Here is a 20,983-nt window from a genome sequence, read left to right as displayed (position 1 = left end):
GCTATGCTGAAGTTCTGTCCAATTATCTGGACTGCGCGACTAGGTTTAGAGAAATAAATGACGCATGGCTTGGTTTTATGGTAGTTTGGATGCCATCTACTATCTTGAAAAACGAATATTTTTCTCGGAAAATTGAACAGATGTCATTGCTGCTTGTCATTTATTCCCCTTGTCCAGTTAAGTGGACAACGTGACACGTGCTCTTCCAGCGCACGGAAGAGCACGTTTGTTATGGCAAAAATGCCATAACAAACCCTCGGACGGCAAGTATTTTCCCCAAACGTCACTCCCCATCCAGACTACGGCCGCCTCGAGCTGTGTCTGAGCCCATCCCTGCTTTGTCCCCCATTCGCTGCGTTACTTCCAGATACGAAAGAACTTTTATCCCCTTCATTACAGAGAAAATGAATAAAATGTCTCAATAGTTTCTTTTTTGCCCTCTTTTGTTGTTTATTAGCTGATGGTACTGCCCAGGTTCTTGCGCTCGTTTGCTTGCCCCCCCCCTTTCTTGACCAGCTTTTATTGTCTTTAACTCTTTTATTGATTTACTGTAGTTTAATTGCTGACACTTTCTTAGTATCCCTTTTAATTTAAATGCATGTATGTTTTGTGCTAAGTTTAGTTTGACCAGTTTTTAATGCATTTATGTCTGTCTCTAAGTTTAGTTTGACAAATTTTTGCTTTTTTTTAATTTTTTAATTGACTTTTTAAAGTTTTAACTATTGACTTTTAAATGATTGTCATTATGGTTTTCTCTATTTCGTTGTTGTTCTTTGCATTTTCAGTGTAACCATTTATTTGTTGTTGACTCCAAACTCCGAATTCGGCCCTTTGTGGGCTTGTGATAGCGATTTTTTTGAAATAAATTTATCTCTCTCTCTCTCTCAGCGCCGCATCCAAACTCTCCTTTTTGTAGGTTCATCAAGACGAAATACCATGCGCATCCAGCCAGATAAACTACTTGATTTCTTCGATGCAATTGGCAGTGACTTGTCAGATATGGAAGTATCTGAAGATGACGATGAAGAATACTTATCAGAAACAAATGGAACAAAACTAACACCACTAAAGACACTCGATCCTTATGAAGTGTCTTCTGATTCAAGCGACCCCGATGATATGCCAATCATATCCCAGGCTGGGCCTAAGACCGTTACTCAACAGCGAGTGATATGGAAAAGAAAACGGTTTATCCCGATCATTCCAGCTTGGTCTGATACTGCAACAGCTGCCAACGAACAACTATCAACACCCTTTCAATACTTCTGTAAGTACATTGATAGCGATTTCTTCGATTTGGCTGCCATCGAAACAAATAGATACAGTATTCAGTAGAATGTAAATAATCCCATTGTAACCAATCCTACAGAAATGCGCAAGTTCGTTGGCATTCACTTGGTGATGGGCTGCATGAAATTTCCAAGGTACCGATGGTATTGGAGCCAGGCAACTAGGGTTTCCCTCATTGCGGATGCCATGGGTCTAAACCGTTTTATGAGGCTGAGAGCCTGCTTTCACTTGGTTGACAACGAAACTGCCAAAGATCCGAACAACCGTCTCTGGAAAGTTCAGCCAGTTATAGATAGGGTGCTAGCACGATGCCAGCAGCTGCTTTCCCATGAAAATGTTTCTATAGATGAGCAAATGTGCCCATTTACAGGTCAGCTTGAGATTAAACAGTACATTAGAGGAAAGCCCTGTCCATGGGGGATCAAGCTGTATTTACTCTGCAATTCTGATGGCTTGGTCCTAAACTTTGACGTGTATCAGGGAAAGACGACAATCATTCCTGAAGAATACACGGCATTGGGGGTTGGGGGTGGCATTGTCATGAAGCTTATGACAGGAAGAAAGATTCCAAACGGGACCAAGCTCTACACCGACAATTTCTTTACGTCAATCCCCTTGCTCCAAGCTCTGAGACAGGAAGGATGGTATGGAACTGGTACTGTTCGCGCCAATCGAATGGCTCGGTGCCCCGTCAAGCCAGAAAAAGAGATGAAAAAAGAAGGTCGAGGAGCAATGGAAGAAATTGTACTAGGTGCAGACGAGCTGGTTATAGTCCGATGGCTTGACAACAACATCGTTTCTATGGCCTCAAACTTGGTTGGGATCGGTGAAATAGGACATGCACGACGGTGGTCGAAAGCCGAAAGTAGATACATACAAGTTCCACAACCAGAAGTTATTAGAAGATATAATACCAGTATGGGTGGGGTGGATAAAGTCGACCACCTGATGAGTTTGTATCGTACCTTCATCCGATCTCGAAAGTGGCCACTGCGATTGATTTTTCACATGATTGATCTAGCAGTCGCAAATTCATGGATGGAATACATCAGAGACTGCCAATCCTTATCTCTGGGTAGAATAGACAAGCTGGATCTTGTTGCTTTCCGGAAGGAGGTCGCCTGTGCCCTAATACAAGCACACACGTCAACACTTCGATCAGTTGGTCGACCAAGGGATTCAAACGTGGAAACAGAAGAGCAAACAACGGTAGGGAGGAAGCGGAAGATCAGCTGCAAGCCTGTGTCTGATGTGCGATATGATGGATATCATCACTGGCCTGTAAATACAGGGGACAAGCACGCCCAGAGATGCAAGATGGACGGCTGCAAGCTAAAAACTACAACTAGATGTCAAAAATGCAATGTCGAGCTCTGCTTTCGGGGCGAAAGAAATTGTTTCAAGGATTTTCATGTAAAGTAAAGTGGTCACGTTGTCCAATTAACTGGACATCTATTTTCGTCATCCTAATAAATGAATTTGAGCAAATCACTTCGGTAATGGCTTACTTATGCTCTAAATAGTAGGTTTAAATCAGGGAATAATTTTTTTCACCTAGGAAAATAATTCGTGACGGAAGGGGTTAATAATGTGAGCATAGCAAGAGGTAATTAGCATTTCAAATGAAGAAAAACATCAACAATACGCAATATCGAAGTTGTATGATTGTATATACAGTCTGAAATCGAATCTGCTAAAAGATAGGATTCCATGTGCTGTTTAGTTAAGGCCAGGAAAGCGACCATACCTGTACCCGGAACCAGCCAATAGGGGGGGGGGGATTAATTTTAAATTCTCCTAGTTACTCTTACGTCAATGGTATCGCTCTTTGTTTTATAATTTCGACTCCTATAATAGACATTGGCAATTGGTTCTTAGACATAGGTTGGCCGAGGTAAGTACAAAGGGGTGGCGGGGGGATCCCCCCAGATTTTTTTCTGGTGCCCTCATTCCATTTTTACTATTTTTAAACAAACTTATCAATTTGGTCAATTATTGGCGCCCATGTAATATTGCCACCCCCACCCCCAAGATTTCGCTCTAGATCCGCCTTTGCATGTACATAAGACTTTTTTCGGGAGTAGTGGAAACACAAATTTATACAATAATTTTAATAAACAGTTCCCTGATATTCGGGAGAATTTAGGATTACAACCGGGGGGCGTCGTGGCCCCCTTCATATGTCCCTGGGTTGTTGTCCAAAGTCAAAGCACACTGACTTTAAACAATAGGTTTTGAGTTCAAGCAGCTATTCAGGAATCCATTTCTAAATTACGAGTCACTAAAAGGAAGAAACATGACAAAAATATAAAGTCCCACCTTTATTGACAGGATCTAAGAGGGGTGGATATGAATCCAGAAAAAGAGTGTATGAGGCCCATATTTTTAGGAACTATATAAATGTTTTCTTTTCATCATTTTCTTTACAATTTGTAAAAGAGACCATATAAACTACTTTTTCTTAAATTCTACCCAATTTCTAAGGTGCTTCGTGCTGAATTACATATGGAAAAAAATTCTCTAAAATGGGAGAGGATTAAACAAATATAGAGAGAAGATGATTTTTGGGCAATAGGGTTTTATGGGCTGGGTATAACTTGTGTTTGTGGGTAAACTGGTATTCCTCTCTATCTCTTAAAGGTTTTATCCTGACATGATAGACACCAAAATATGGAATATGTCAAATTAACAACTGATTCGGGAAAGCATTGTTTAAATGGTTATAATAGGGGTTTTCTGCTAAACCATAGTCTATTTTTTACGTCTCAACACATCAACTAGAATCTTCAGACCATGCGAGTTTCTTTTAGAATGTTGGGTTTTTTGTACGAAATATTCGACCATTAGACGAATTATTATCATCGAGTACGGTGAGGGATCCCTTCTTTTTTAATCTGAGCCGAAAGACCCCTCAGCTACGACAGCCAGGGCAACTCCCCTCTTCTTCAAAGAACCCTAAAAATCACTTAGGAATTTGGTTATGGGATTCCACTTTATGATCAAAAGTGGTTTAGATTCATAATTTCAAATTGGTCATTCATAATGCAATCCGATCGAGGCAATTTTTGAGATTTTAGTGTCAAAAGATTTGACTAACTCTGAATATCATTGACTTAAATATATACAATAAAAATATAATGGTAATTCGATATATGGTCATCTATTCAGCATTGAAAAATACAATGATTGAAAAGGGTACGGTACTTATGTATTATAGCCCCAACACTCAAGAAGTGAAGTTAGGTTAATCCTAATGAAAAATACCAAAACATGATAAAAATATAATACTTTAGAAACAAATTTGCGTTATACATTTGCATATTAGGGGGGGGGGGGCGAGTAGCCTACGCCCACCCCCTAATGTGCAAATATATAGCCCTAATTATATAACGCCATTGTATTCTGTCATCAGCCACTTGTTTTACGCTGAGCGTAAGCTAATTGTTTCTTAATACTTATAAAACCGGTTTGTTCTCGAGTTTTACACAGAGTAAACTTGAGTTTTGGCAGTATAATACATAAGTACCAAGGGTAAATTAGTTTCAAACATCTAACGTATTCACCTTAATAATTTAGCCAAATTTTAAAGCAATTCTATTCTTGTTAAGTTAGTCTGATCAAACAGTTCGTGGTAACGAACTGTAAGTAAGGAGCGACCCGGCTCAATAGTAACCAAAACTCTAAAAAACGGAATTTTGATACCAATAGATACATCAGAAGAATCAGATTTTTATGCTGATTTCAAATATATAAGCTTCGTCAAGTTTAGTCTTAACCCATCAAAGCGTATCAAAGAACCCTACTATAGAAGTCTTAAGCTCCTATCTGCAAAAATGTGGAATTTTGCAAGGGCGGATCCAGGATTTTTTTTCGGGGGGGGGGGGGGGGGTTACTAATTTTTGATTTTTTCGGGGGGGGGGGGGGTACTAATTTTTGACTCAGTTTTCGACTAATTATACTGATTTTTACCTAGATTTTACTAATTTTCGACTTATTTTCGACTCGGTCAAAAATTTCGGGGGGGGGGGGGTCAAACCGGGTACCCCCCCCCCCCCCTGGATACGGCCTTGGAATTTTGTATTTTTGCCAGAAGAAAGATCACGGATGCGTGTTTATTTGTTTTTTTGTTTTTTGTTTTTATTTTTCCCAGGGGTGATCGTATCGATCCAGTAGTCCTAGAATATCGTGAAAGGGCTCTTTCGAACGAAAATTTAAAGTTCTAGTGCCCTTCTTAACAGACCAAAAAAATTGGAGGGCAACTAGGCCCCCTCCCACGTTTATTCTTTTCCCGAAATCATCTAATCAAACTTTTGATACTGCTATGTTGTACAAAATAGTCGAAAATTTAATAAATATGTCTTAGAAGATGTATTATTCCCCCATAGTCCCCGGGAGAAAGATTACAATCTATAAACTTTGCCCGTTATTTAAATATAGTATTGGTTATTGGGACCTATACTGATGTTTTCAGGAGGAACTTTTTTCTAGTGGGGGGCGGGGTTGGAGTTGGTGTCAGGAGGGAGGATCTGTCCATGGAGGATATTTTCTTGGGGGAAGGAACATTTCTATGAAGGGGGCTCCAGATCTCCTAGCATTATTTAAAAAACGATCAGAAATTAAAAAAAAAACAAGTTTTTTTCAACTGAAAGTAAGGAGCAACATTAAAGCATAAGACGAACAGAAATGATTACGTGTATGAGAGGGTTCGCCCCCTAGTCAATACCTCACTCTTTGCACTAAAGTTTTTTAGTACTTTCGAAAGAGCTATCTATTCTAATTAACCGGCCTTTTTGTTTCTGGGGTTTGTGATTCGAACAAAATTCGAACTTTAGCGTAAAGAGCGAGGTATTGACTAGGGTGTGAACTCCCTCATATACGTAATAAAAATATACGAATATAGAAATTCGTTACGTAAGTTATTTCGTAAGTTACGTCAGAACAAAATTTCGAGAAAGCCAATTAGCCAAAAAAAAACGGAAAATTAATATGCGAATTTTGTTTTAATTATTCATGTAAGGTGAGCCAAAATCAAAGCTGCATTAATTCTAAAGCGTTGAGAAATTAACTAAAAAAAAACAAGTTTTTTTAACTGAAAGTAAGGAGCTACATTAAAACTTAAAACGAACAGAATCCGTATATGAAAGGGGCTGTCCCCTCCTCAGCGCCTCACTCTTTACGCTAGAGTTTGACTCTGTCTCACAACTTTATTTTTTAAAACAATAAAAAAACTTTAGCGTAAAGAGCGAGGCGTTGATGAGGGGACAGCCCCTTTCATATACGGACGAATTTCTGTTCGTTTTAAGTTTTAATGTTGCTCCTTACTTTCAGTTAAAAAAAACTTGTTTTTTTTTAGTTAATAAATCAATAAGGCCTAATATGACAATAATTTTGCCTGACTAAGCTAATAATGGAGATTGGCAAGAAACTTAGACATAGTGGGGTCAATTTGGGGTATTACATTTTTACTACTCAGAGGCGGTTTTAGGGGGAGGGGCACTTGCCCCGGGTGTAGAATTTTCAAATAAATAATCTACTGGGTAAATTATTTTTAATTTTATTCTTATCAAAACAAAGTAAAGGGTGCAGTTGGCAGTATATTTCAGCATATTGTTTACGAAATTTTCATTTTTCCCATATCTTCATTACCATTCCTTGAAAATAAAAGAATTTAAGCAATTTTAAATTGAATTTTAAGCAAAAAGTAAATAGAGCGAATTAAAGAATTAGAAGCAATCAATTGAGATGAGATAGTTAATAATTTTGCCGAGGCTAAAGTAAGAAAAGTAAATTTTTGGGGGACAGGGGGTGGGGTGCTAATCAAGGTTTTGCCCCGAGCGCAAGAGATCAGAACCCCTATTGCTGCTACTGCATATTCAGGTTCCATAGAATACTCCCAAACTCTTTTGACGATTTAGAAGTCCCCTGTGAAGTGGACAAAGTTCGCTATCAATAGCTGAAATACCTTTTTATGTTCTGTAAATGAAAAAGAAAAATTTAAGATAGTTCATGGAGCTTAAGCAAGTCCAAGGTTCTTTCGAAAGGTACAAACCAGTCTCATTCTATTACGCACTCCATTATCTTCGGTCAATAGCCGAAAAACTTTGAGATATTTTAAGGGTTTATCAGTGATAGCCGCGAGGGTTACTATACCCTAAAATGAACTTTGATATAGCCAGAAGGTTACACAGACTATAAACCAACATTTTTTAAATCGATGGGTACAGACAAACTGGTTTTTCGGCTGTTTCAAACACTTCTAATCGAATATTTCGCCTACTCATAAAACGATTATAAGCGCGTTTCCACATGCTAACAAATTTTTTTTACTAAACCTTTAAATGGAATTTTAGAACAATCCCAAACATTGGTGAAATTTGTTTATAATTTTTTAGCGCGAAATTAGGAAAAAACAGATTTAAAAAAAAGTTGCAAATAGTGGTCGCAATCAGGTAGCAACGATACTTGCCACCAGCTGGAATGGTACAAGATCGAACGACCTGCAGAATCAAATATATTCACTTTCAAAAGCTTCTTTTAGGGTTATCGTACTAGTCTAGTGGTAAGGACACTCCTTCCAAATAGAAGTATAGAGTCTAAATCACTCATCCGTAACAATATATTTCAAAAACCTGAAAAAAATTTTGCTTAAGAACTGACTATCGAGGACTTATGTTTACAGATTTGTGATGTATCATTACACTTGTTCTGAGCTTTCAATCATTTAAATGTTGTTTTAAATCTTTATTTGTCTTTAGAGGTCCTTTTTTTTATTCCCGCCCTAGCAGTTCGTTTCCATGAATTGTTCGTAAAAAAAATTCTGTACTTGGGCATTATATGGGCATTTCTAAAAAGTCAAGTTTGGTTAATTCTAATGAAATAAAATAAAATAGGATTAATATATAATAATTTATAAACAAATTTTGGCTATATATTTGCACATTAGGGGGGGGGGGTAAATTATTGCATATACTAAATACATAACCTAACCTAGGTACCTCCCCCCCCTAAACCCCAAAAAACAACAGTTTAAATATCGTATACGCAATGAAAACCACGCTATGCATTCCATTGCTTTATAGCGGTGTCTTGAATTAACCCGTCCAAAACGAGATTTTCGTGACTGGTTTCCTTGTAACTGTCTGTTAACAATTATGTTTTGTGAGCTGTTGTAGATAGTCATGTTGTAGATAGTCTTATACTGTTGTAGCAATAGAAAGTTACAAATTTTGAAGAAATATAGGCTATTTAAGAAAGAAGTACCACCAAATAAATACCCAATTGGGGAGCTTCTTTTAACAGTACGAAAAATGAAGGCCTATCAAAAATGAAGTTAGAGTACTACTTACGAATTGCATTTAGGAGCACGCAGACAGAAAATAAAGACATTGTTTCAAACTGGGAGTATAAGGACAGAAATCAAACTCAAGTGAACTAAAATAATAACAAACGCGCCTTTGAAGAAATGAAGAATTACACAGTGACAGAGGGGGGGGGGATTTAGTTCTCGTCAAAATAGTAATTTCCCTTATTTTTGCTTCGTTCCCAAAAGTAGTAGGCAAGTTAAAAATGCGCAATATATATCTACGACATACGAATAAAGTAAAAGATAAAAAATACATACCTTTGGCTTCTTTTCAGTTAATTTGGCACATCGTCTCATTTTACAAATTTGGTGACTTTTATCATTTTTACAGGGGGCACATTCCCCGCAATTGTCTTTTTTCATACAGCCCGCACACTCACCACATCGTTTTCGTTTCTTTTTTACAGGTCTATCATCATCACATCCTGGTATTGAATCTAAGTCAGACATAACCATACTATTGGAACGAAATCCTTCAACAAGCCCAGACATCATACCCATTTCTGAGCTTGAGATCGATGGCACTTGGGCAGCGGATTCTCCGGGCTGTTCTAAGGCAGACAGTTCAAGTCTAGGTTTCCTCCTCCTATCCGTTTTTTCAACAGGACTTGATGTTATCCTGGGGTTCTCTGAGAACTGTCTCGACAGAAAATGTTCAGTTTGAGGAGGAGGAGGGGGGGGAAATGGTTTATTTTCTTTGGCTCGTTCAGGTACTATAGTCGGAGATTTGTTAGGAGTCACTATAGCTCCTCCTGTTCCACTCAACAAAGTGATATGTTTTTCTTCATAATTTGAAGGAGCTGGTTCCTTTGTCGAAGGCGGTGCACTTTGTAAACTAGTCGGAGGATGTTGTAAGAACACAGGTATAGTATGAGGCAAAGATGGCTCTTGACCAGGAATGTACGCAGGAAACTGCGACTGAAAAGACGGCAGTCGAGGATTGTTAAGTGCAGCAAATGTGTCCTGAAAATTGTTAGTTGTAGCTTGGGAAGCCTCTGATGAAGGTGGGGCCTCAATTTTTCCAAGCTCTAGTATTGTGGGACTCCCTTGGTCATTTTTACTCTCCCAAGGTCTGTACTGAACGTTCCCATTCTGATTTTGCTGCCCTGGCGTATTAGGATTAGACAAATCCGTTAAACGAGCACTAAGACTTTCTCCATAGAAGTCCCATGTTTGACCAGAAACAACAGGCAGTCCTATGTCAAGTAATCTTCCAGTTAATCCTTCAAAATCACTTTCAACGCCAAAAGTACTAAAAGGCGGTAGCGATTTACTCGGATCATCGTGGAAGCCAAGTCCCAAATTGAAACTTAAGCTGTCGTGCATAAACAGCCCAGGGGAAGTCAATGAAAAGCTTGCCCCAGCTGGACCTGATCCTGAGCTGCTGCTACTCTGTCCATCACCCATTGTGTCTCCCGTTGCTGGGTCACCTAAAAGAGATAACATGATTCACACATGAAAACAACGCACAAATGTCTGGAAGGACACACTTCCGTGAGTGCGTTTCTACAAAAACTATATCTCTGGAGCCAGGATGGGAAATTTATTTCGACAAGGCGCACGCATCATGACTTCCAACATAAAGCCAAGTTTATGTTTAAGAGAGAAACTGCAAAATGACGTCAGAATTTGAAAGCGTTGTCATAGTAACTACGACCGAGATTATTGAACAGAGAGCCAAGTAGTAAACCATGCGTAACAGCCACCGGCAAAAACTGCGCACTTTCTATCAAATAAAAGCTTTCTGTCACCAAAAAAAGTTTACCACCTGCACATTATTTCTATCAATATTATATGTTTAGAAACTCCTAATTTTTGGTCTGAGACACTCTCAAGTTTGTTGTTGTTGTTTGTTTTGAGGGGAAGGGGTGTTTGTCAGGTTAAAGGAGCTCTTAAAATTTAATTAGATAAATAAATGTATAAAGACCAAGTTCGAAGTCTTGAAAAAAACAAGCATAGCAAAAAGGAACTAGGAAAGCAGAAAAACACTTTAGTCGACATGGGACTTATTTTAGAAAAAAAATTATTGGCAACCCTGCCAACAAATGAGCTTTGGGGACGCAGAGAATATAAATGGTTTCGCAAATTTCTTTTTTCCGACAAGAAAGAGATATTAATGCCAGATAGCTCTTAGGATCATGAAAACTGATAGAAAGATTGTTTTTTTTTTGGCAGATAAATCTTAACAAAATACTAAGAACCACGTGGGGAAAGACGATTCTTGCGTTTTGGGAAAGGGTTGCAAAAACAAAGTAAAAAGATGTCTTAACAAGAGTTAGAATATATGCTTAAATGAAGAGAGTATTTATGACTACAATTCCGTAATATATAAATAAATACGAATATAAATTGAATTGGTCTTCGATTACAAATTTCATCATTGATTTTCAAATGTTAAGTAAATAAAATAAACATACAGGAGTTCCGACAGAAACAGAAACGAGAAAAACGCTTTTTGTTTAATTCAGGATTTTAATGCCACTATTTTCCATGCTATAATATAAAATTATTGGAGTGTTTCTGCCCCCAAAATGACAACAGAATAAATCTGGCTCCTGTTTAGAAACAAAATTCAAAAATCATATAAACAAAAAATAACAAGGAAAAAATACCCAACAATTTTTTCTTCTTAGGCTTCATGATATATTAGTTGCTAAAGCTTAAAAAAGATTGTTTAGAATAAGGTACTTGTATGTTATAGCGCCTATGCTAAGTTCTGTTAAGTTTCTTATAAAAAATGTAAAGCCGAACTGACCAGCCATGACAAAGATCAAGAAATGAATATAAAGACGACAAACGGGCCTATGGCCAGTAAATGAAAACGAAGAGAAACAACAAAGTTCCAACGAATATTTCGCCAGTATATAACAAGGCTTCTTGAGCCTAAAAAAAGGAACTATAGAAACTAAAACTGCAATATGTAAATAATATATAAATATATATACTTACATTTACAAATTGCAGCTACCTTCATCAAACCCCCAAAGTAACTGAACTACTTTCGTGGTTTGATGAAGGTAGCTGCAAATTGTAAATGCAAGTAATTGTATATTATATATTTTACGTTAGTTTGTTTTAGTTTTGTATATATGTTTAAGTTATATATTTTTAGTTTTACCTTCTAGTTTCTTTTTTTTTTGCTGAAGACGCCTTGTTATATACGGGCGAAATATTCGTTGGATTTTTGCTGTCTCTCCACTTTCATTTAACTGCCGTAGACCCGTTTGTCGTCTTTATATTCATTTCTTTGTTTTCGTTGGTTTCTTTCAGCTCAGTATGACACAAGACCAAGACAATGACAGAATAGATGGGAAATATATAATGTGGACTATATATTTGCACATAAAGGGGGGGGGGGTAAAGTATTTGGACAGTTTGAAATTAGAAAATAATTCTTACTTCATAATATGCAAGATCGTTACACCGAAGACATTTTGCATACAGGTCCATTATACTTTACCCCCACCCGCCTAATGTGCAAATATATAGCCCAAATTTGTTTCTAAAGTATTATATTTTCATGATGTTTTGCGACATTTCATTAGGATTAGTCAGAGAAACAGGTTCTACTTGGATGAAGAAGGGGCTATAGGCGCATAGGCGCTATCATGGTTGCAGCGGTAGCTGCAACCTAGTAAAGACCGAACCACTGCCCATAGTAACCAAAAGTTAAGAACCGCATTTAGAAAATTGCCATCTGACACTGATTCAGGAATGGTAACTATTATTTCAGTTCGTCTTAAAAGACGAATTTTATGATGATTTCAAAAAAAAAGTCTGAAACCCCTCGAAAACGAAGTCCGATCATAATGAAAAGTCTACCATTGGAATCAGCACGGTCGAAAACCTGGTTATTGGAAATTACAGCCCCCCTCCTTTAATAACAAGGAAAATAAAATTTTCGGAAGTTAAATTTGCTACTGTCCTTTTTAAGTGACTAAAAAGATTGGAGGGCAATTAGCCCCTCCCCCAAAGTTATTCAATCACAATTTTGAGATAGCTATTTTGTTCAACATAGTTCAAAGGCCAAATATGTTTGGTTTTGGTGATGATATGACCCTCCATGGCCCCTGAAGAAAGGGTTACACAGTGTATCGATATCGGACGTATTAATATCACACGTATCGGTATTGACACATTGTTATTGAGCGTATTGGTGTCGCATGTATCTAGACAGATTTTTAGTAGCTCATATAAAAGATATTGCTCATATTTACGTTCTTCCTATAAATACAACCATCAGCAAGTTCAAAATGGCACTAAAAACGACACTTTTGGTACCATGTCTCAAGTGGAAAAGCTGGGGCTAGTGGGCTACTAGTAATTTTTTGAGTGACGTTTAATGGCTCATTTGAAAGCTATTGCTCGTATCAACGTGATGTTTATCAGTTCTACCATCCGTAAGTGTGATAGAGCACAAAAAAACAATACTTTTGATGTCACTCCTTAAGTAAAAAAGCTTGGAGTAAGTTCCTCCTCCATGCCCCCCTTAAGCAACGCAATTAAGATAAAATCACTAATATATCAAATGTCTTGTTAGAGGCGTGGTTCTGTTGGTACAGCGTTCGACTTTGAAATGGAGTTTCTTGCGTTCGATTTCTACCTGGGTGCTTTTTTTCATTTATGGTTCTCTCCCTTCTATACGATAATTTTTAGATTATTTAACTGTTTTTGTAAATGTGATGCACTTGCTTTTTACAGCATGTCCCAGGAAGGTATTTGGTCAAGCATATTTATTTAATAGGGATAGAGGTCATTCAGTTCATGGTTTGCAACGACATTCTGAGTAGATCTCTGAATACATATCCTAACGAATGACCTAATTTTGTCAAAATTCTGTGGGGGAGGGGGGGTCAAAGTTGGAGCCAATTTTCTCAAATCAAGTGAAAATGACAGAGAAAACTGAAAAACTAGCCGTATATAAGTAATAAAAAAGGTAAAGATGCACTAAAAAAACTGACCTGTTTAAGTGGGTGCTTGAATTATGCAGGCTTATCTTAGTTTTGACAACATTTTTGAGGAAACTAAATTTCAACTGGGAGGGGGAGGGGCAAACTAAGGTCTGGAGGAGAATTGAGGTCTGGAGGAAAATTGAGGTCTGGGAGGGGAAGTTGCCCCATATCAAATTACGGCCCCGACCCCAACGCCTTGCCACTAAGTGGTTGGAGAAGTGTAGGCATGTGGTTCTGGAACCACTCAAAGTTATATATTAAAAGAAGGATTACTTATTATTATATTCACTTATTCAAATTATTTACTTGACAATTCCACCGTAATATTCCCTCCATGCGTAAGATTCCGTATCCAAAGAGGAAGAAAGACAAATGAAAACAGTTCTGTACGAAGTATTCAGGTAATTCTTCCCAAATTTTTTGAAATGAAAACAAACTTAGTTTGTAATACCATTTATCGTACCAACACAAGAAATGATTTACTTTGAAATTTCCATTCATTTTTGAGTAATGAGTGGCTTTTTATTTAGGGACAGATCAAAAAATTCCCTAAGCCTAAAGGCACATTTCTGTTGATCTAGCAAAATTTTTCGCAAGCTTGTCGATATACAAACCTGTCGGCTCAGTTAACCTTTTGTGTCGAAGCTACTCGCCTGAAGCTACTTTCTTAAATGACTAGATTTAATTTTTTAGAACAAAGAATGGTAAAATTCTACTTTAGCTACTTTTGGCTATCTTGGAAGGGGGTTGGGTTAGGAAAATGAAACTTTCCGGGGTGGGTCTACAGGCTAAAGTATGTCCCTGGAAGGTATCTTGAAGTACCTACCTCCACTTCTTCTCCCTCTAGAGGGTCCTGACCTTCGATGACTTTTAAAAATCTGTGTGTTACAAAAGTAAAACCTACCAAAATAGATCTTCCACTTAAATGAAGTACAACAAAAATGTTTTCAGCTTCACAACTTTGCTCAAACTCAATTTATAACTACTACTACTACTAACAACTCACCGCAGCACCAAGCCGCCTGAGGCCAACACAGCTACGCATGCTCCTCCTCCGCCCCAATCTATTCAAAGCCTCCCTTTTCACACCCGCCCACGAAGTTTCCATTTCCTTTAAATCTTTCTTTACGACGTCCTCCCACCCCAGACGGGGACGACCTGCTTTCCGTTTAGCCCTAGATGGTTGGCCGAAAAGAACAATCTTCGGCAATCTGTCATCCTTCATCCGCACAACGTGCCCTAACCACCTCAACCTTTCTTTCATTATAGGCCTAGAGAGACCACATTTTTCGTATAGCCTATTGTTTGAAATAGCCTATGGTCAGTCAGCCAGGTACCCAGAACAATCCTTAAGCAATTTCTCTGGAAAAAAGCTAGCAAATCTTTATCTGCTTTTTGGAGTGCCCAAGCTTAAGAACCATATTTGATCACTATTAGCACTGTAGCTTCTAATATTATAACCATGGTTAGCAGACTTATCTTCCTATTCTTCCAGACTTTTTTAACTGTGAAAAACACCCTGAGCCTTGACTATTTTATTTTTAATATCTTCACTGCTCCCACCATCTTTACCAATAATACTACCAAGGTAAGTGAAGCTGCCCACCTGATCAATCTTTTCATTACCCAACGTCACATTTTCTTCTTCACTTATTCCTAGTAACTTAGTGACTTAGTCTTCCTAACATTAATTTTCAAACCAGTTCTAGCACCCTGAACTCGCAAAACCTCTAAAACTTCATTCATTTTGCTCACACTTTCATCTAGGATGCTTAAATCATCAGTATAATCTAAATCCAGAAAGCTGTTTCCTCCCCGTTTAATTCCGGGGTATCTCGATAACTTTCCTGTACTTTTTAAGAATATTTCCATAAAAGTCATCTTTGTAGATTTAGATAAAACAAAGCCCTGCTAAACTCATGATTCTATACAAAACAAGCTGCTAACCTCATTTCCTACCTTAACCGCAGCATTGTTATTCTCGTACATAGCACTAATCACTTTAATGTATTTGTCTGGCATACCATACAAGGATTAAACTTATACCAAGAATCTTCTATCGATAGAATCGCATGCTTGCTTATAGTCTATAAAAATGAGGAACAAAGGCGTTTCAAAACTGAGGCACTTCTAAACTATTAACCTAAGAATAAAAGTTTGGTCGACACATCCTCTACCTTTTCTAAAACCGCACTGTTCTTCTCTTAAGACTTTGTCTACGGCATCTCTCTGTGTAAAAAGTATCATATTACTAAGTAATTTGCTACCTACAGAGACCAGACTATTTCCTAGATAATTACCCCACTCGCTTTTATCACCTTTCTCATAAAGTGGCTTCATTAAAGTTTTCCTAAAATCGTTAGGTACTTCCTCTTTTTCAAAAGTAAAATTCATAATCTTCAATAACTTATTTTTAACCACCGAGCCACCATGTTCAAAAAACTCATTTATCACACAATCACCACCTGAAGCCTTATTACTCTTTAATCCTTTTAATACTATCGCTAATTCTTCCTCACAAAACAAATCATCCTTCACATCCAAGGAATCACAAACTTTTTCAATTTCCTCTATATTTTTTCCTGCAACTCTATCTCGGTTAAGCAAGTTCTCAAAATGTTCGGCCCATCTCGCTTTAGTTTTTTCCTTATCGCTAATTGCGACCCCCTTCCTATCTTTAACTTCGACAAGTCAAGACTGATTACTTCCTCCTAATTGGTTAGCACACAAACACAATATTTTACTATTGTACCGTTTAAATACGTCTTCTATGCCTATGGCAACTTTGTCCTTGGCTTCTGTTTCACACCTTCTTGGTTCATATTTTAATGCTTTCTCCACTTTCTTTACATTCCTTTTGTTTTCATATGATCTATCACTCAGAGAATTCTTGTACAAGTCCTTTCTCCTTTCTGTTAAATATAAAGCTTTTTCACTAATATTCTTAGCTGCAGTTCTAGCTTTCTTCCCTAAGACACCTTCAGCAACTTCACAAATATTTTTCTAAAATTATTCCAACCATATTCCACATTATCAACTTTTAAACTCTTCAGTGTAGTATTCAACTGTTCCTGGAAAGTCTATCTCAAATTCTCACCCTAGAGTCTATCAGCATCATAGCTTCCCGGGAGGTCGTTATCCTTCCGAAATTTTATTATTAAACGAACCCCAGACAATACTGGATGGTGATCTTTACTTTTAATATCGATAATAACGCTCTTTTATACCCTAGTATCGTGTATTGATCCTGCCAGTCTTTGGTTTACTATAACATAATCAATAAGGTTTGCTGTCTTACCATCACGTGAATACCTTGTTAACTTATGAGCCATTTTATGACCAAACACCGTATTGGTTATAACTAGATTTTTATACCTACAAAATTGCAAAAGTCTGTATCTATTACTATTTTCTTTTCCTTCACCAAATTTACCTAGGCTGGGATACCATCTATCCCTAAGATATGCAAATACATTTCCTAAATTTTGAAAAAAAAACATTGATATGGTTTAAAATTCTACTCAAATAACAGGAATTGCATTTTCAGAACTAAAGCCAGAGAAAAAGAGACTGATAACTGAAAATTAAGGTAAAATTTTGTTGGACAAAATTTCAATTGGTATAGACCTGTCATGTAGGCAAATTTCAGGACCCTCTAGAGGGAGAAGGAGTGGAGGTAGGTATTTCAAAATACCTTCCCGGGACATACTTTAGCCTGTAGACCCACCCCTGAAAGTTTCATTTTCCTAGCCCAACCCATTTCCAAGATAGCCAAAAGTAGCTAAAGTAAAATTTTACCCAAAGATCTATTTCTTCTTTTTTTTGCAAAAATAAACGGCACTATGTTTTGATTTTTTTTTTTCCACTCTAAACTTATTTTTCCTTCAATTCTTGCACGGCTTATTAGTTAGGCTCCTTAATAAGGGTTGAGGTGTCTTATCTCCCCTGGACTGGAGGTGATTAGAAATTATATATAAAAAAAGTTTTCAACTGAAACTAAGGACCAACATTAAAATTTAAAACAAACAGAAATTATTCCGGATAAATAGAAAAGGTCAGCGTTGTTTCTAAATTAAATTCTAATCAAAACAAGGATAGATTAATTTGAAAAAACAAAGTTTTTCCGAGGGAACTAAAAGCGAAGTTGAAACTTAAAACGAACAAAAATTATTACTTCACAGCCTATCTAACATATATGAATAAACTAATGCAAATAAATCAACTGGTGATATTTTCCTATGTTTGTACGATTACAGAAAACTAGTGGTTTACTGAAAACACAAAACAATATAGGAGTTTTGGTACGGTAAAAGTAAAGCTTTTAAGGACACTTTTAACAGTATAAAGTAAAGCATTTTTAGATTGTTGTTTTATTTAGTTTTTTCGTTTAATTTGGCATCACTTCTGCACAATGAGCTCAGTTCAATGATTGATTGTCGTTTTGGATCTGAAAAGGGCATTTCATGATTATTTTGTAGACAAGTTCGAAGTGAAGGAATCTTATTCGTGTTAGATCAACAAACTCGCTTTAGGATTTGTATCACAACTTAAAATCCTCCGTTTTATAGAGAGAAATTAAATAAAAAAAACAAGTTTTTTAAACTGAAAGTAAGGAGCGACATTAAAACTTAAAATGAACAGAAATTATTCCGTATATGACAGGGGCTGTCCCCTCCTCGACGCCTCGCTCTTTACGCTAAATTTTTTTATTTTTTTAAAAAATAAAGTTTTGAGAGAGAGTCAAACTTTAACGTGTACAGCAATACGTTGAGGAGGGGACAGTCCCTCTTATATACGGAATAATCTCTGCTCGCGTTTTAAGTTTTAATGTTGCTCCTTACCTTCAGTTTAAAAAAAGTGTTTTTTTTTTATTTAATTTCCGATCGTTTTTTAGTTAATGCAACTTTTATTTTGGCTCACCGTCATTGAATAAGTAAACAAAATTTGCATAAAAATTTTACTTTTCTTTTGCTAAATAGATGTCTCTAAATTTGGTTATGACGTAATTTACAAATTAACTTACGTAACTAACTTCTATATTCGTATATTTTTCTTCTAGCAAAAAATACAAAGTTGCAGATTTTTGCAGATATGAGCTTGAAACCTATGTAATAGGGTTTTCTGATACGCTGAATCTGACGGTGTGATTTTCATTAAAACTCTTTCACTTGTAGGGGATGTTTCCCCCCTCTTTAAAAAATCGGGTAAATTTTCTCAGCCTCGTAGCCTTTGATGAGTAATACTAAACTTAATAAAATTTATATATTTAGAATCAGCATTATAAACCCATTCTTTTGATACATTTATTGATACCAAAATTCCATTTTTAAAAGTTTAGATCACTATTGAGCCGTATCGCTTGTTTTTTATTGTTTTTTTTTATTACGTACATATCACTACGTATATGAGGGGGGTCTCCCCTTAGTCAATACCTTGCTCATTACGTTAAAAGTTAAAAACAAATTTAATTCACAAACCCCAGAATCACAAAGGCCGTTTAGTTAGAATAGATAGCTTTTTTGAAAGCACTGAAAAAACTGTAGCATAAAGAGCAAGGTATTGACTTGGGGGACAACCCCCTCATATACGTTATAATTTCTGTTTGTTTAAAGTTCAAATGTTGCTTCTTACTTTCAGTTGAAAAAAACTTGTTTTTTTTAATTTAATTTCTGATGGTTTTTTTAATAATGTTTGGAAATCCAGTGACACCTTCATAGAAATGTCACTTACGCCAAAGAAATACCTCCGCAGACAGACTCTCCCAAGTCCACCCATCCTCCAGCCCCATCTTCCAGACAATAGAATCCTTCCTGAAAATGTCTATATACTTCCCAAGCACCAATAAATAACGCTGGTATTTCCGGCGTCCCCTTCATGGCAAGTCCCCTTCTCCCATGAAAACTCTCTTCCTGTGCAGATCCTGCAATGTAACCCCCGACCCACCCACCCACCCCCCTCACTACCAGAAAAAAAAAAAACCTCCTGAAAACGTCTGTATACTTCCCAATAACCAATACTATACCAAAAACCAATTAGTATTAAGTCATCCTAAAAGACATATTTATCATATTTTCGACCATGCTGAACAAAATGGCTATCTCAAAATTTTGATCGGATGACTTTGGGAAAAAAATGAGCGTGGGAGGGGGCCTAGTTGCCCTCCATTTTTTTTTTTCACTTAAAAAGGGCACAAGAACTTTACATTTCCGTTCCATTGAGCTCTCCCACAATATTCTAGGACCACTGGGTCGATACGATCACCCCTGGGAAAAACAACAACAAAAAAAGAAATAAACACGCACCCGGGATCTTTCTTCTGGCAAAAAATGCAAAATTCCACATTTTTGTAGATGGGAGCTTGAAACCTCTATAGTAGGGTTCTATTATACGCTGAATATTATGGTGCGATTTTCATTAAGGTTCTATAACTTGTAGGGGGTGTTTCCCCCTATTTTTGAAAATCAGCCAAATTTTCTCAGGCGCGTAACTTTTGATGGGTACGACTAAACTTGATGAAATTTATATATTTGAAATCAACGTTGAAATCTGATTCTTTTTATGTATCTATTGATATCATAAACCCGGTTTCTAGAGTTTTGGTTACTATTGAGCCGGGTCGCTCCTTACTTACAGTTCGTTAACACGAACTGTTTGATAACTAGATTTTCATAGTTCATATTACGGCTTATTTGTTCTTCATTCCGAGCAAATCTACGTGAAACCATGATTCTACCTGCAATATCAATCCATTATTTTATATGATGTTCAATGACTTTAAACTTATTATTTTTATGCCTAAGTTTTTAAGATAATTTTAATTATATAGCGATATTTACTTTTGACTCCTAAATCAATATTGTTGTTTTTATACTTGGCTTTTGTGTTTTAGTAAAGCGCTAGTTTTCTGTAATCCTACACATACGGAAATACCACCAGTTGATTTATTTGCATTAGTTTGACATATGTTAGATAGGCTGTGAAGTAATAATTTTTGTTCGTTTTAAGTTTCAACTTCGCTCTTTGCCTCCCTCGAAAAAACTTTTTTAATTAATAACATATAAGTAGCCTATCTATAATAATATTAGCAGCAGAGGCTGAGGCTGTCGGATGACATGCATAAAAAAAAACGTAATGTACACTTATTTGCATGAATCGGTAACTACTGACTGCATAATGAGAAATACTTGCTAGTAGACTACTGAAAAAAACATGTTATAGCCTATATCATCACACGATTGTTCTCAGATGTGACAGTTAGGAACACTTATTAATTATATAAGTGAATGTTTTCTTTAAACTATTGCTTTACTGATTTGAAAGAAAAACAGAACACATTTGGGTTTTTGGAAAGCTAAATCAGATCAAAATTAAATTATAT

The 20,983-nt window shown here is 36.7% G+C and overlaps 1 protein-coding gene across 1 annotated transcript in view; it reads right to left on the bottom strand.

The window, feature by feature from the left end:
* The window catches only part of LOC148952120 (uncharacterized), a 97,040-nt gene that overhangs the window by 68,662 nt on the left and 7,395 nt on the right, over positions 1-20,983 (bottom strand). The window contains exon 2 of the mRNA XM_089089564.1: positions 8,912-10,083. Coding sequence (XP_088945690.1) covers positions 8,912-10,060 — 1,149 coding nt within the window. The 5' untranslated portion in view covers positions 10,061-10,083. The remainder of the gene's footprint in view (positions 1-8,911; positions 10,084-20,983) is intronic.

The sequence above is a fragment of the Artemia sp. Qi Xiang Cuo genome, chromosome 5 (assembly GCF_049724085.1).
Source record: "Artemia sp. Qi Xiang Cuo chromosome 5, ASM4972408v1, whole genome shotgun sequence".
Taxonomy (NCBI): domain Eukaryota; kingdom Metazoa; phylum Arthropoda; class Branchiopoda; order Anostraca; family Artemiidae; genus Artemia; species Artemia sp. Qi Xiang Cuo.
The sequence above is the reverse complement of the archived record's forward strand: the minus strand, read 5'-3'. Positions and strand labels throughout refer to the sequence as shown.